This window comes from Pteropus medius, unplaced genomic scaffold (assembly GCF_902729225.1).
Source record: "Pteropus medius unplaced genomic scaffold, Ma_sr-lr_union100, whole genome shotgun sequence".
Classification (NCBI taxonomy): domain Eukaryota; kingdom Metazoa; phylum Chordata; class Mammalia; order Chiroptera; family Pteropodidae; genus Pteropus; species Pteropus medius.
The window spans coordinates 8,101,983-8,119,261 of record NW_024352785.1 but is presented as its reverse complement, the minus strand read 5'-3'; the positions used below and the strand labels follow the sequence as shown (position 1 = coordinate 8,119,261).

The 17,279-nt window shown below is 40.9% G+C and overlaps 1 protein-coding gene across 7 annotated transcripts in view; it reads left to right on the top strand.

Annotated features, from left to right (window-relative positions):
• MCC (MCC regulator of Wnt signaling pathway) overlaps positions 1–17,279 on the top strand; it is a 376,346-nt gene that overhangs the window by 310,387 nt on the left and 48,680 nt on the right. For all 7 annotated transcript variants that reach the window (XM_039848467.1, XM_039848466.1, XM_039848468.1 and 4 more), the window contains one exon: positions 1,074–1,280. In XM_039848467.1, coding sequence (XP_039704401.1) covers positions 1,074–1,280 — 207 coding nt within the window. The remainder of the gene's footprint in view (positions 1–1,073; positions 1,281–17,279) is intronic.

Genomic DNA, 17,279 nt, shown 5'->3' with positions numbered 1-17,279 from the left:
GGAGGAGGCCAAGGGCTTCTGCCAACCAGCAAGGGACAGAGCAGGGCCTGGAGCAGGGCCTCAGATTTGAGGAGGAGAAAGCACAACATGGGGAGAGTGGCAGCAAGATTTGGGTAATTGTGTTTGGGGAACCAATGCGAGCATCCGCGAGTGATATATTCTTAGGTTTTTTGTTTTCGAGACCCGTTTCTCAGCACATCTCTTCACTGCCTTCTACCCCTACGTGGTAATTCTGTCTCCTGTCTCCATGTCGTTTAGCTTATGCTTCCTTTTCCAACGGACAAATGTGAATTAACAGTTTCTGAAAGCAAGCAGAATTTATTCTTCCTTTTTTTCTAATTTTATGCACGTTTCTTCTCCATTAATACTGTTTTAAATAGATTTTTAAAAACTCTCCAAGTGCTAGTAAGATTCTGCTCTTTTTAGTTCATAACTGTCTTATTAATTAACTAAATCCCTGCTGCCTTAGAAAACTCCACAGTGCGCTTCCTCTTTTCTGTGTCACTGAGGTTTATTTTTGTCTTTCTCACCTTGGGACTGAAACTCATTCACATCCTCCGAATTCTGATGTGACACTGAAAGCTGAAAATTGTGATATGACCTATCATATTGCTGAGTTGAAACATGGGAGACTATAATTTAGGAAACTACAAGTTAGATTTTGTGTCCAGTTCGCAACTTCACATTTGCACGATCAGGATCACTAACTGGCTTGCTGGTCTGCTCGTGTGTTGTACCAAACTCTGGAATGTGGACGAAGGAGATAAACATTTGTGTGGACATGGCAGTTAGCCTCACAAGTAGACTGAAACACCAGAAAGGGACTAACTTTGCTTTTCTTACTCTGGAGACTGCTGGGTAATACAGACTAGGACCCATGCAAGCAACAGAGCCTCATCTGAAAACAGAGAGAAGATGATTTAGGGGTGTCACTAGTCGTGATTACGGTTTGCAATGAAATGACTGTAGAACCTAGTCCTCTGTGGACACTCACTTCTGTCCAGCCCGTTTTCTTCCCCTCCTCTTTCTCCCAGGTCACTCACTTGGCTTGTCTTTGTGGCTGTGTTTTCTAGACAGTCGAAGAGATTGAGGGGGTACTCGGCCGGGACCTGTATCCCAACCTGGCTGAAGAGCGGTCCCGTTGGGAGAAGGAGCTGGCTGGCTTGAGGGAAGAGAATGAGAGCCTGACCGCGATGCTGTGCAGCAAAGAGGAGGAGCTGAACAGGACCAAGGCCGCCGTGCACGCCATCCGGGAGGAGCGAGACCGGCTCCGGAGGAGGGTGAGCATGCCGTGCCCAGCGAGCCTGGGCCTTGCCCCCAGGCTGTGGGGCCGGGAGAAGCTGCTGTGCAGACCCAAGGGCAGCTCCAGGGATTCGGAGGCATTTATAGTCTTCGGGATTGCCATCTCTTGTGGGTGTGAAGTCATTCTTGAAAGGAAAAGTAATTCGAAAGTCCTGCAGTGTGGAGGTAAGATTTTTTTTTAAAAAACACTATTCTCCAGAATCGCAAATCTAAGAGGATGGTAAAATTACATCAGCACAGTGTTTCTCAAATCATTCTCCAGGGTGTGCAAGTCTTCCCTAAGCTCAATTAAAATGTTCTTCTTATAAAATAATCTAAGAAAATTTTATAATTTGCAAAAATGTACAGAATTTTCCTCTTAACAGTTTCTTCTATAAAATCATCTTTAAATTTATAGCACCTATTCTCCCTTATCTATATGAATCAAATGAAATATCATCACTTCTAGTGCAGATTTATTGAAATTAAAATAACCACATATATGTGTATATGTGTATATTCTGTGTATGTATGTATGTGTTAGGTGTGTGTGTGTATATGTAATTCCTGGTATTCAACTCTCCACCAAAGGCTCTATGACCTGTAAAAGTTTGAGAACCACTTTGTTTAGGAAATGTATTCATTACTAAAGGAGCTAATGTTTCAAGATTGTTAAAGGATTGATGTTTGGCAGAATTGTTAAAGCACTTGGTTTTCCAAAGATGGAGTTTTTCTCAGGAACCCACAACTACTTCTTTGTTTGGCTGTGAATTTGATCTGTGATTGGACTAGGGATGAAGCTAGGAATTCTTCAGTCAAAAACCATTCCCTCTACACTTCACTGTGAATTACTAGACCTACTTTACTCTTTTTCTCAACCTTGGCAGTATTAGAAGCTTACTTTCTAGTTGTGCTCTGACTAATAACTTTGCACACAGATAAAGTTGAATTAGAGAGGGAAAAAATACATCTAGTAAATCTCATCATCCTTCGCCATTGCGCTCTCTCTCCCCCTTTTAAAGAATACCTTGGAAATTACTTGTTCAAAAAGGCCAGCATGCGTAACTTATTCTGTTTTTAATCCACGTGTAAGCTTTCTTAGTTACCATTATGTATGAGTATAGAAGAAATTACTATTTTTGAACATTATCAGCTATTTTCCTCATTTGTGACTAATGTCATAATTAAAAGGCCAGCATTTCTACCTCATATCTGAACATCATTTTCCCTGAACTCATGTGCATAAGCTTATTTTCAGTACCTAGCTCTATCAGATGCTGTTCTCCATACTTGAATCAGCAGGTGTAAATCATCCTAGTCAGCAAAGACTTTATTTATCTGAGCAAGCTGGTGAAATTGCCTCTGTGCTAAGGCCCCCACCACCTGTAATTTCCTGAGTTATACTCCCTGATCATTATGACTAATACCCTAATTAGATGTGCTTGCTCTCAGTGTGCGCATTCTGATGGAGCATGTTTTGTGAAGGAAATATTGGTCTTAGGTGTAATTACATATTGTGGTTTAGAATAAATTTCCTCCCCTAACTTGAGATACTAAAGCACAAGATAGCCTTGGATTATGACTAGCAAAAGATAAAAAGCCAGTCCCCCTCCCTCGAGTATTTTCTCCAACTCTGGAGATTAATATTAAGAACGGCATAGTATAATGGTGCTGCACTGTGTGCCAGCGCTCCAGAGCCTGTTCACCTGGGATCACAGCCTGATCGACCAAGTCACCGTGAGTCTTGGGCAAGTTACCTAACCTCTCTGTCCTCTGCCATGAAGTGGGGAGAGTAATAATACTCAGTGTGGGAAAATTAGTTGATGCTCATGAAGTGCTTAGATGACCTTTCTTCTGACCACACTTGTTATCTTTTAAGTTTTGCAGTTAATCTGGTTTTATATAAATTTATATCATTGATGTTTCAATTATCTCCAAATAAAAATATGGGAGGAACTTGTGTCTCTTCCTGAACTAGAAATGTCTTCAGGAATTTGTATACATACCCACGGACTGGATTTATTTCTCTTAATTTCAAGGTAATTGTGGGTCTCGTAGAATTTGCTAGATTCCTTTGTATGCCAGTTTACTAGACTTTAAGTACTGGATGACTTCTACCTACGACCACCCAATATATTTAATTTTCCTGAGGAGGAATCTTGTCTTTTGTGATTGCTTGTCTTCTGTTCTTCATGATGTGTAGCTTTGTGGAGTGACAGGTATGCTTTCATTTCCATCCCTGGGATACTCCATGGTACATGGCTGGTTTGCTTTTGCTGCCTTTATAACAGCTCTGAATCCACAGTTCATCAAAGTTGCCCGAAAAGCAATTGGGCCACTTTTTTTTCACTGCCCACATTCATTGTATAGAATTTGAACTGACCAGATCAATAGGATTGGTGCTTGCCCCCTGCCTGTAATTAAACAAAGTGCTCTCAGTAGATTTTCTGAACCTTGTTCAAGATTTAATTAAATTAGATCTTTAATGTCAGTTAACAGATTGGGCTACTTGGCAGAGCGGTAACTAAGGAACAACAGGCAGACAGTTTTTATTATTGGTCCCAGCTCATTATTAAATGAGATAATTACTTATTTTTGCATGGTCTGTAGTATAACCATTTATTTCCTCACACTTAAAGAAACGGGCTTAATTTAGGCAAAGGAGAATGAATTACTCTAACAAGGAAGCACTTTTTTCTTCACTCACTTGTTTATTCATTTCATAAACATGAGTGGCCATTTCCTTTGTGCCAGGGAAAGGAGTTACAGTGATAAACAGGATACGGTCGCTGGATCGAAGGATTTTAGGGAGACAGGCAAGAAAACAGGTCATTACAATAGTAATGTATATGTCAAGTGATAGAGAGGAGGAAAACAGAGGGTGCCCTGGAGCTCATAGGAGGGACATGATGGCAGATTCAGTTTCTTCACACTATTTCCATTTTTTACCTGATGGTTTAGGTTGACTGCCATGTAGCAGAAGTGATCAGTGCTTTCCCCTGATAGTTCAGTAAAGCAAACGGATATGACCACAGGTTCATGAATCTGTATCCCATTGAATCATAGACTTGAATCAAAAATGGGCCCCACAAGTTCTTTCTGAGATTTTATACAAATGTTTCAGAAAGTTCTACAAATTCATAGCATAAGGTGCTGGTAGCAGAGTTTCTTTCTTGTACCCCGTGCCCCACCTGGATATTTTCAACATGTCTGGGAATGAATTCTATCACCTCTGCTGGATTTCTTTCATCCTTGGGGTTTAGCTTCTGCTTTGACTCTCTGATCATCACCACAGCAAGTTCAGGAGACTAAAAGACACACTGCTTTTGAACCAAATAAAAATCACCCTAACCTGAAGTTTCCCCTCATCCTCTCCCCGCCCGCCCCCACTTCACCTCAAAATGTCTTAAATCTCTTAATGTTAGTTAACTAGGCTCTGGAGGAGGTAGGGCAATATTCCATCAGTGATTAGAATTGTCTGTCTTTTCCAGACCAATCACTCTTGATTCCTAAATGCAGTGTTACATTTACAAAGGGATTTCATTGTTCAGCTAAAGTTTTCTAAAATATAAATGAAGACTCTAAACTCTAGATGTTTAAACAGCTGCCATGTTGTTTGTTGGCCAGGAAAAAGGACAAGTAAACTTCAGAATGCTGCAGTGCCTATTTCCTTCCCTCTCATCTCATCCTCCTTAATAGAAAGTAACTCCAAATTCTTGATAAAGTAGCCTTTTTTCGGGGCGGGGTGCGGGGATGAGGCTGGGAAAGGAGGCATGAAAGGAAGAATGCAGGTAAGAAGAGAGAAATTTCCTTCATACATTGTCACCCTCAGGACCCATGCGCTCCTTAAGCTTTTCAAAGTAATAATTCTGTCGTATACTCCCTTGGGCCAATTTTTCTAAACTTTCGATTATAGTTTTATTATGACAAGAAGATACAAATCAGAATGAGGCAAAAATAAGAGATGTTTAGGTGAAGTCTAGAAGGGAAGGGGTCCAAATGCAAAGCTATTTATCTTCTTCCTGTAGAGTCCTGGATGATGTTACCTCCTTTTGGCTATGATGTGTGAGGATATTCAGAGCCTTGCCAACCAGGGAAGTTCATCCAAGCTTCAGCATTTAAAGTTTTTATTGGGGTTTCATTATTTAGGCACAGTTGATTGAGTCATTGGCCATATGTTTGAACTCAATTTCCAGCTTCTTCTCTTTCAGGCAGATCAGGCTGAGACCCTTTGGGCCATTTTTAAGTTTGCGATTATGACAGATGTGATGGAGCTACGCTGTGTCTGCCCATAGTCATTCTCATACAGAAAATATCCCACAGGTTGCGGCGGGTGGGCGGGGAGGGGTGGGCTAGCACTCATCCCATGAACTCACCGACTGTGGTGACTTACAGAGCATCCTCTTACATGACCCCAAGGTTCTCCCCGAGAGCCCTTAGATCTGAATCCATCGGTGCCAGTTTCTAAGTACTGAACTGGTTCTAAACAATCAAATTCACCTTCAGTATGTACCCACCTTATCTCCAAGGGCACTTGTCAATCAATGGTTACACTTAAAGGAGTCGAAAAGAGGAATCCATATTAAACCAAAAGACTTGCTTAGAAAGAGTGGTTACCTTAAAGGTTGATCATATATTTTATTATGTATTTCTTTCTACTAATTAGTTCATTTTTAACATATATTTACTAATAGGCTGCCCACCTCTAATGGGAAATAAGATGTATATTATCATACTGATGTGTTCAGAGCATGGTCTGTTTCTGAAGCAGCCATTCACTTTGTCTGAACTGTCTCCAGTTGTTATAGGCTGTCAGTATCTGATATTTTTAACAAAAAATCAGTAACAGCAGAGATATTTCTGGAAGTAAAATTGCTGTGGCCTTGTGTAGGTTAAAGACTTTCATCTCACTTTCACCTTATTTGGCTTTAGGTCCCATCTGAGCTCTTCCCATTCTGCCTCCCTCTCCATGATGCTTTTCTTGACCACAGTGTCTGTATATAGAAAATGCAGGACTGCAAAACTGTACTTTATATTTACTATGAATTTATAGATGTAGAAATTTATACCAACTATGTATATATGTATATAAAAATATTTAAAATAGACCAGAGCAATGTAAACCAATCACATAATAGTTATAAAGGATTGTAGGGGTATAAGTCAAAGAGTCCTTGAACTTTTCTCTATCGTACTAGTTTATTTTTGAAGTGAAAGTATTCTTAAAGTTCTATAATTTTTACTATGTAGGAGTATAAACATAGAAATAGTAGAGAAGCTAATACGTTTCCCAAAATATTAACAGAAGTTAAATCTAGGTAGTGAAAAGATAGGCGTGTTTTTCTTCTTTATACTCTTCCTTAATTTTTGAATTAAAGAAACAAAAATAAAGTATGGATTATGGATAGTGATCTGTATCTCCCAGCTTTAATGACTCGATATAAATATACAAGCACAGTCTTTTGTCCTTGATGGAACTTTGTTCATATCTTATTTGTTCCATTTCTTCTTAAGAGTTTCTTTATATGATGAAGTAAAGGATGCCAGTATTTGCTAAGTTTAAATTCAGAAAAGATTTGTAAAAACAAACCCTGTGTTAACATTCCCAGCCCTAATCAGGCCATGTAGGAAGGAGCTAAGAGTGGAGTCTGATCCTAGTACTTTCCTTCCAACTTCAATTTGGGGGTTTCAAGTGATTCTTCCTTTGTCAGGATAAAGATAGATAATACAGCAGTAACAAATTAACCCCCCAAATTTCAATAACATAGCACACCAGAAAAGTTTATTTCTTGCTTGCACTACATGTCTAATACAGGTTTGGGATTGGGAGCACAGCTCTGTTCCATAAATTCACTCAGGGGCCCTGGCCAATTGCAACCCATCCGGCACTAAATGGACTCCTCCTGCCCTGAGTGCTTTCACTCACAGCCCATTGGCCAGAACTAGAGAGACGCTCCACCTAACCTTAGAAGGACTGAGAAATATTGGGGGAGGGGCACATGGATATTTGTCTAGCAGTCAATGTTCCTAACAGAACTGACTTATTTGCCTTGAATGCAATACCAGATAGACCTGAACATGAATCTGAGTGCCAGAGAAACAGGCCGTTTCACTCATCCATCCTGGGGTGGTTCTCAGCATGTACATCAAAATCATTGGGAAACTCTTTCAAAGGACATATGCCCAGGCCCTTCCGTGAGCCACTGAATCAATATATAGGGTTTAGGACCCCAGCACACTTCCTCATTGTGATCCCAGCAAGTGCTCAGGAACAGGAAGTACCCTTTAATTGCACACTGGACGTGGGCCGAGAACCTCTCCAGGCACCTTTACCATCCTCCCTGGAGGTAGACTGAGAAAAAAAGAACCTTTGCCTTTCTAGTGCCTTCTGCTCACATCTGGCCTGCTCTTCCCAGAGCTCACAGTGTGGCAGTGACGAACCCTGCATCTGAAAGACGAGGGGTTCTCAGCCCTGCTCTGTCCACTCACCAGGGTCACATGAGCTGGATGGAGGAGGGAGGGTGAGGTTGTGCTTGTACTGGAATCTGGCAGGAGATGGGCACCCTGCGGCTCCAAAAGCAAAGAGGCATCGCCTGGCACCATGCAGAATGTCCTGTGCTCATTGGTGAAGGAAAACAGTTTTATAATGTACCACTTACCAATGCAATCTTTTTTTTTTTTTAAGTGCAATCTTGATGTTTATTTCTAGAGACCTGTTAATACTGGTAGATTAACATTCTTTGAACATTTGCAGACTAAACATATTCCTCTCAGACTAAAAACAGATACCTCTGAAGGCAAAGCAGGACTTAAAGCCTAAATTATAACACTGAATATATTTCGAACATTTCCTTGTGATGAGCAATTATTTATGCGCATCTCATTTAATCTGCACCAGAATTCTACAAAACAGGTACCATTTTTATACTGTTATTAGAGATGAGAAAGCCAAGGCCTACAGAAGTTTAATAATCTTTTCCTGGTCTACAGTTTCCTGGTTAAACTCTTTGCACCAAAATTTAGGTGCCAGTAGCCTTACTATGAGATGTAATTTTCCTTGTTCTGTTGTTCGAACTATCTTCCTATGTTTTCTTCATCCTTTTTCCTGTTCTATCTCTTGCTTCCACACAGACCAGAAGTTAGTAAACATCCTCTATTATAGTGACGTGGGTACCAGGTTCCCTAGGGTTATACAGATCAATCTTCCTGACGTTCTAGACAACACAAAGTAAAGGCAAACTGAATTTGTTCCATAGAGAAGATTTTCATGCATGTATTTGTCTTCAGCTGAACCCAGGAGAGCATTATTGGTAAAACCTGTCACCCGTTCTCCCTGGAGTTTGAGGAAACTTTAAGTGGGATCCAAGGCAAAGAACCCTCAGAACTATGATTCTTCCATGTCTTCTTTGGAAACAGTTCCAGTTAAAAGGAAAAAGGGCTTCATGCACATTTGTGCCGTGGAAATGATGAGGTGACGTTTATAGTTGCAGGCACCAGTGTTTGCTTATCCATCCTGGAACTCTCCTCCACCCCCGGCTCCCGTGAGGAGGTCAGGCTGTTTACAGGCGAACTCTTGGTTATAAAGAAAATAGCTGACTCTGTTTGTTGGAAAGCTGGTAAGAAGTTAGAAAGACAGCCAAAACACTGACCTTTTCTCTGATGCAGCCATTTCGATCATCCATCCAGGTTCTTTAGTGGGCTGAAAAACAAAAGAGAAAACAATGCTCCTATCGAAATCTTCAGAGAATGAAAATGCTGTTGGGTTTGTTTTCCTTCTATTTTGCGATCTCATTTTCTTCCAATTCAGCCTTCTCAAAAGTGTCATTAACAATAAAATATTACTTTCTTGAAACACTATATAAATGATGTTTATGGGGATATATTTTTTCTAGAAATACATTCTGATTTCTCATTTGTTTGAGGGCTCCAAGAAACATCTTATAGAATTGCCAATAAGAGAGTGATTCTCTGCAAAACACTCACAAAGCCTGGACTTTGGGAGGCAGCTTTCTGAGAGCTACACAGGGACAGACCAACTTTCCCAAGCTCATTAAGAAGAGCTTTTCCAGCCCAGTGATTCTCACCCTTCTAGAAATCATCTCAACCAGCTCCATTACAGAGTGAAATTATGAATTACAACCTAATTGCCTGAAATTACAACTACCCAATGAACGCTGCCGCATATCATAAGTGGAACAGACTCATTCTTTTATGGCCAATAATAATGTCTCTAATCCTACTCAGGATTCTGGTGCCACTTTTCATTTCTGCTTGTCACTCCTGTGTGAACCGGTCACAGATGACTTCATCAACAGACTGAGTCGCTTTGTCTGTTCTCCTACCATTAATCGTCCTGAGAGATTGAAGCATCCAGTGGCTGATCCAAGTTACACTTGTCCTGGCCTCACTTTTTCAGTGAACTTCTCTCCATTTCAGAAACCTACCTCTTTGCCCTGCCTTCATGTTTGCCTTTGACATCTCAGCACCACAGTCTTCATCCCCAGCATCTCATTCTCTGGCTTCTCTTACACTCTTGAGCTCTCATCTTTGTATTTACTTTCTTTCATTTGTTTTAATTTGGCCTGAAGGGCAGAGAGATAAGCTAATTACATTCCTCTGTTAAAGGCACACTCATTGATCCATATTTATTCCTTTCGTATCTGATTTCCTTTCTCCCATTTTATGTATGTCCTCATATACAGTGTTTTATGTGTTGTTTTTAATTCACAGAAATGCTATGGTGCTATAGACTTCTTTCCCTCATTTCCCTGAACACTTATTTTAAGGTCTGACCGTATTGCATATCGTATATGCATCTAGTCTGATGTGTCTAACAGCTGTAGTGGTCACCCATCACATTTACTGTGCTCAATAACCAGACTTCCCATTACCACAGAATGTGGTCCAGTGCATATACCCTTGCACATGTTCCCTTCAGGCCTATGTGCGAATTTCTCTGGAATACATGTCCAGGAGTGAGGTTGCAGAGTCCTGAGGTGTGCATATTCTTACTTGGACCAAGTCCTGCTGCACCAAGTCCAAGCTTTCCAGAATGGAAGATTCATCCATTCACCCTCAGCATAGGAGGTTTGCTTCTGCCCCTACATCCCTGCCAATTTTTGTCCTTACCATTATTTATTTCATCTCATTCTTTTCTGGGTTTAATATTCTCATTACTGAAAAGCATGTATCCTTAGAAAGTTCTTTCAGCGAAGGTCTGTGTGTGATAAATTCTTAATCTTTGAGAATGTCTTTATTTTGCCAATACTCTTGATGATAATTATACAGTTTTTTTTTATTGCTTCTGTAGCAAATTGCCATAAATTTTGTGGCTTAAAATAACACAAATTTATTATCTTATAGTTCTGGAGGTCAGAAGTCCAAAATGCATCTCACGCACTAAAGTATCTTCAAGATTGATTCCTTCTGAGAGTTCTGCTTTCTAGCCTTTTCCATCTTCTAGAAGCAGCCAGCATTCCCTGACTCCTGCACCTTCTTCCACCTTCAAAGCCAACAGCATAGCATCTTCAAACCTCTATCTCTAACTCTGATAATTCCTGCTTCTCTCTTAGAAGGAGTCTTGTGACTACTAGGTCTACCAGATAATCCAGGATAATCTTCCCATCTCGAGATTCTTAACCAGTCCTGCAAATGTCCTTTTTTTCTTTTTAAGGTGATATATGCACAGATTTCCAGGATTAAGATGTAAGCACCTTCGGAGGCCATTTTTCAGCCTACCACAATAGCTAGGTATTAGATTTTAGGTTGACAGATTTTTTAAAAATTATATTCAACAAATTATGTTCAATAGATTACAAATTCAACTGTGCCACATACCATTCAAATGCTGGCAACACAGCAGTGAATGAAACAGACCAGCACCTCTGACCTCAGAGCCTAAGGTATCTATCTTTCCCACTAGACAGCTTTTTAGATTATCTTTTTATCCTTTTCCCACCCTATCTTTTCACTACAGTGTTTCTAGATATGTGATTTTTTTTTATCCTCCCGTTCCAGTTAGTTCTAGTTGCATAACAAACCACCCCAAACTTAGAGACCTAAAACAGCAAGCATTTATTGTCATCTCTGTGGTTCTTGGGGTGACTGGGATCCAGTGTGCAGTTCTCACTTGGGCTCAGATATGGTTGCAGTCAGTTGATGGCCAGGGTCAGAGTCATCCTAAAGGCTTCCTTCTCGTGTCTGATATACGTGGCTGGCTGTTGTTTGGGGCCTTAGAAGGGACTATTGGTTAGAACACCTAAGCTTTCTCACAGTGGAGGTAGCTGGCTTGTAAGGTCCAGCATCCCGAGAGAGAGCTAGGAAAAACTGTATTGCCTTTTGTAACCAAGCCTCAGAAGTTACCTGGTATCACTCTCACTACATTTTATTTATTGGACACAATCTCTCAGGCCAGTCACACATCAGAGGGGATGGGGAGATTGGACTCCACCTCTTGATAGAGGCAATATCAAAGAATTTGCGGACATAGTAAAAAACTGCCATACTTACTTAGCATCTGATGTGATAATTCAGTCTCAAGACTCATGTCCATTTCCACATCTGGAAAACTCATCTACTTTCTATTCAAATATTGTTTCTCTGTCATTTCCTCTGTTCCATTTCTCTGGAACTCCTTCAAAAGTTTATTGGAGCCTCTGTAAATCATTTGTGTCTCTCATAGACATGTATTTTGTATCTTCCTAGCTCCGCATGCTGTGTTCTGAATTAATTTCTCTGTACTGTGTTCCAGTTCACTAGTTCTCTTTTCTCTTCTCCTTAGTCTAGAGGTTAACCAGCACATTGATTTTATTTCATCAATTACATTTTCCACTGGCTATTTTCTCATCCACCCGTTCTTGTTCAATATCTGCCTATTTTTGTTTCAAGATTTCTTATTCTTTATGGAACTTCCTTTTATCTCTTTAAGGATCTTAAATGTATTTATTGTGACGTACTTTACTGTCTCCTTTATTTTCATTCCTTCTCAGACGAATTCATCTCCTGATTTAGATTGCTAGCTCTGTTGCTTCACCTTCCTTTCTCTGAAATCATACCTCTATGTCTAGCAGCTTCGTGGTCCTGGGCTCCCAGTCATGAGAGGCTTAAGTCTCCTATTTACTAATGATACTGGGTGATTTACAAATTAGGTCTCTGAGGCAGTGGGTGGCCTTGCAAAATCCAGACCAGTTTTCAATGTTTATTAATAAGATTAGGGCCATACCGTATGCATATGGTATCCATTTAGACCCCACACTCAATTGTGTCACGGGTCTGGGATTTTGATTTCTTATGGTTGACCCTTCTGCATAGCTCTAGGGCTTCTCTCTGGCTTCATGAGCAGCACTCTTAGCCTACTTCTCACAGATGGGTGAGGCAGGAAGGCTCCAGGCTTTATGTGGGAGGATCAGCTCAAACAGCCTGCCTTGCAGTGGCTAACTCTTCATCTCCTGCCCCTCCTGGCATGAACATACCATCCCTGCTCACAATTGCCATGGCTTGCTGCAGCACCACCTCCCTCGTTAGCTTTATTTTTCACTTCATTTCTGGCATCTGGAGATTTTACTGCCTTTCTTTTAAACTTGGCAGTGGATTTCTTTCTCATTGTTCCTTTTTATGCAGCATTTCTATGCATTTTTAAGAGGAGGAGTGCCTGTTTACTTTAGCTGAGCTGTCATATGCTGGAAATTTTCATTTGTTCTGTCTACAGAGTTAGTCCTCCTGTTTTCAGCCTGCTTCTCATTCTTGTCCTTCATAATACCTGCCAAAGCTGAGTGTAAACCCTGCCAGCCTTCCTTTGAGTACATTGGCCACCTCTGCTTGTATATTTTAGAGAATTTGGCTTTTTCTGTTCTGTTTCTTTCATCAGTACTCTTCCTTCCACTTTGCCTTTAAAGAATGTGCCCAAATCTTCTTTCTGCTAATGCCCCAAGCACATTCTTTTTACTGTTACAGTTTTAATGTTTTTTATTCTTTACTCTTATTTTCATGAGGCCTCCAAAGTTTGAAAAAAAATACTGCGTTTACTCACTCTGCTCTCTTGAATGAAATAGTTCAGCTGAGTTCTCAGTACTGTATAAGCTCTTTCTTTCCTTTTTTCTTTTCTTCTCTCCTCCCCTCCCCTCCTCTCCTCTCTTCTCCCCTCCCTTCCCCTCTCCTTCCCTCTCTTTCTTTGTCCTAGGTCAGCTTTCTTCCTCATTTCTGACATCTGCTATTCCCTCCCTCCTAGCAGAGGACCTTAACTCTTCTCTTAGAGAAATAGAAACCATCAGACGGGAACTCTTCTGTTTCCCATCCTCATTCTCCAATCTGCAAACTCACCCTTTTTATTGCATACTCTCACCTCTTTTCTCTCTATCCCAGAGCAGAAGTGCCCCCTTCTCACTGCCCTCTGTTGATCTTTTGATCCAACTAGCTCCATGTAGGCTTCCGCCTCCCACAGCGACTGCCGAACCTCTTTCCTGGGCAGCCTTATCCACACCCAGAATTCCTAAATGCTACATACATTTCTGATCTTTTTTCTCAGATCGTATTTCTCATCATAGACTGAATATCTTCATTCGCATACCCAATGGCTTCCTCGAATTCAACATGTCCAAAGCTGACATCTTTATTTCTCTCTGAAAAATCAGCAACTTCCTTTCTTCCCCCTGTTTTGCTGAGTAGTGCCATGATCCACTAAGTCACGTTGGCCACAAGTTTGGGTTATGTTTTTACTTCCTCGAATACTTCTATAACTGCACTACCAATCCAGTAGCTACTAGCTATATACAACTATTTAAATTTGAATTTAATTAATGAATATAGGGTACAATTAAAAATTCAGTTTCTCAGGTACACTAGGCACATTAAAAGTACTCACTAGCCACATGTGGATAGTGGCTGCCATAGTGGACAGTGCAGATATAGAATATATCCATCATTACCGGAAGTTTTGGTAGGCAATGCTGGTCTAGGGTGTATTTTGCCATTTTTGCTCCCACTTCACTGTGTTTGAGCCCTCATCATTTCTCACTTGAACCGTCAGTGCAGCTCGTGACTCATCTCCTTTTACTTCCTCACTCCAGTCCATTCTCTTCTCTGATCAAATGATTTTTAGAAAACCCTTTTCTCCCTCTAGGAGTCATTAAAGTATAAAAGGGAGAAGCAGAGCTCTGGCATTTTGATGATGTTTCCTTCCTTGAACCCTTCAGGGCCTTGCCTTTTCCTTTTTATTTGCTTGCTGAACAACTACTCAGCCTTCAAGATAGAATCCCAGTGTTTCCTACTCAGGAAAAGGAGAAGTGTTATTTCTTTTATACTTTGACACTCCTTGTTCAAACCACCTTTGAGATCATGTTTCACATTGTAATGTTTGACTAGATGCTGAGCTCCCAAAAGACAAGAATCTTACTTTCATACTCTACCAGGTATCCGATATAACAGGTTAACTTCTCTTCTGGGCATCTAGATGGGTACTGGCTATATACTATAGGAAAAATGAGAAAATGGCCACCGAAACCATGTGCTGTGTTCTGCTGTTAAAGAACTCCAAGTGAGAAAGACTATAAAGGGTGATGAATGACCTTCCCACACGTATCAGTTCCTAGCTTAGGGTAGCTGTGATTCCGGCCTATCTCCTGACTCCAAACTACGTGTTTTACAGAGAAAAACATTTTTTTCCTTAATATATCTTCAATAAAAGATGGGTATATTAGTTAACTACCTCAAACTTGGTGGCTTAAAACAACAAAAATGTATTCTCTCACAGTTCTGGAATCCACAAAATCAAGTTGTCGGCAGGGTTGTCCTCCCTCCATAGACTCTAGAGAAGAATCCTTTTTGCTCCTTCCAGCCTCTGATAGCTCCTAGTATTCTTTGACTTGTGGCCAGTCTCTGCCTCCATGCTCACACGACTTCCTTCTGTGTGTCTGTGTCTCAAATCTCCCCCCCACCCCCCACCTCCGCCCCTCCACTTTTTCCTTTTAAGGACACGTCATTAGATATAGGGCCCACCCTAAATCCAGAATGATCTCATCTTAAGATCCTTAATTTAATTACATCTCCAAAGACCATATTTCAAAATAAGGTCACATTCATAGGTACCAGAGGCTTAGAACCTAGACATATCTTTTGGGGGAACATGATCCAACCTATTCTGATGGGTTAGCATAAAAGTGAGGACCTCATAGCTGTGTCTCTCCCTTTCCTAAGCCTTACCTAGGCTGAACCAGCATACTGTAGTCTTCACTTCTGTGTATTTATTCATTGAAATTAAGGCCTACCTCCACCCCCTAAATCAAGAGGGGAGAGAAGGCTGTTTAACTCAACCAGCTATCTTTCTTTCCATGACTGGCTCATTCCACTCCCTTCAGCATCTGGATTTTTTTTCACTGCCTAAGAATTTTGATTAAATAATAAAGTGTACACCAAAATAAACATGTTTATCATCTTTCGGTTTTCAAAGACATTCTCTGGGTCCAGGGCTTTTAAAATAAAAATAGACATTTAGATTTAGAAATTACTTTAAGCATGTGGGCACAAACACACTGTGGAAAATCACTAGAAGCAGTTGTCCCTGCACAGTAAGGAAGGACATAGGTGCTTTTTTCTGTTTTGATTTTTCAGTGTCATCTAAATCTTCCATACTGAACGTTTTTACTTTAGTGGTCAGAACATGGAAAGTTTTAATGACATTCTTATAAATTGCCCAGGACGATTCGTATTTTTAAAAAAGCAAGATGAGTGGGCCAATTAGGATTCTAGGAGCAGGCCACTGATTGTTTTGTGAATGATTCAGACACTTTAGATTTGGAGTGGTGTTAACATTGTTAATTATTTGGGGCCTCATCAGACTTGCACAGCAGTAGAAATTGACATCCGCAGTCTGCACCGGAGAGGCTTCCCTGGTGCCAGGAAGCTGGCCTGATTGGGAATTGGGCCCTCTCCCTTCGCCCTGCGGTGCGATCCAGCATCCACACTACACCCTTTCTTGGCTTCACAGGCACTACCCCAGAATGAGCCCTGTAATCTCTCACCAGCAATACCATTTGGCTTCGATAGGCATGTGTTTTCTAGTCTTTCAACTATTTTGAGGTCAGTCCTGCATCTGGCATGCTAGCAGGACACACACATTTCCATCAACCCACAGTTGCTGGAAGCCGCAGCAGAGCATTAGACACTTTTTAGCTGTTTCACTATTGAATGCAATTTGCTCTGAGGGAATTTTCCTATGTTGGCTTCTAATATGTTGATGAATTATTGAAATTTCAATTACTTTTGTTTCCCAATTTAGCAGGATGGAGACATCCAAGATATTTAATACAAAAAGCTTTCTGGTTGCCTTTAGAGAAGGGTTAGCCTGGAAGAGTTTTGGCTCCTGGGCTGGCAGGGTTCGGCTCTGCTCCTCCTGTCCCTGGGACTAAAGTGCTGCGTGGCCCTGGGAGTCCCCTAGGTCAGTGCTACTCAAGATGTGGGCCCCTGACTGGGCGTATCAGCACATCCAGGGAGCTTGTTAGATGGACAGATCCTGGGCTTTGTCTCCATCTACTAAATCCGAATCCCTGGGGTGGGGCCCTATGTTTTTCGCAAGCCTTCAAGGGAATTTTAGTGCACCTACAAGTTTGGAAAAACCTGCCTTAGATGTCGTGGTACTAATTCTTCCCAACAAGGCCTGGCACCCACTTATAAGGGCCCTGAGTGCTGTAGTCAGTTTGCCCTTTAAGATAGTCATTGTACTTAGTGATAAAACTGGTCAAGGTCATCAGGAAGACCAGTTTCTAACAACTATTTTCACTTACTTGGGATACTTCTTTGTCACTGAGCCATTACCATAGTTAAGCAGAATTTGGACATTTAAATTCTATGCAGGCAAATATGTGTTTTAAATGTCATTCAGAGGGCCCTACCTTTCATTTTTATACAAAAGGCTCTTTAGATATTCCCTCCTACTACCCCAGGGCTAATCCCATCTTGAAGTCCCTAGGGAAAAGCTGTGGGTACCATCTCTGTCTCTTCACCTT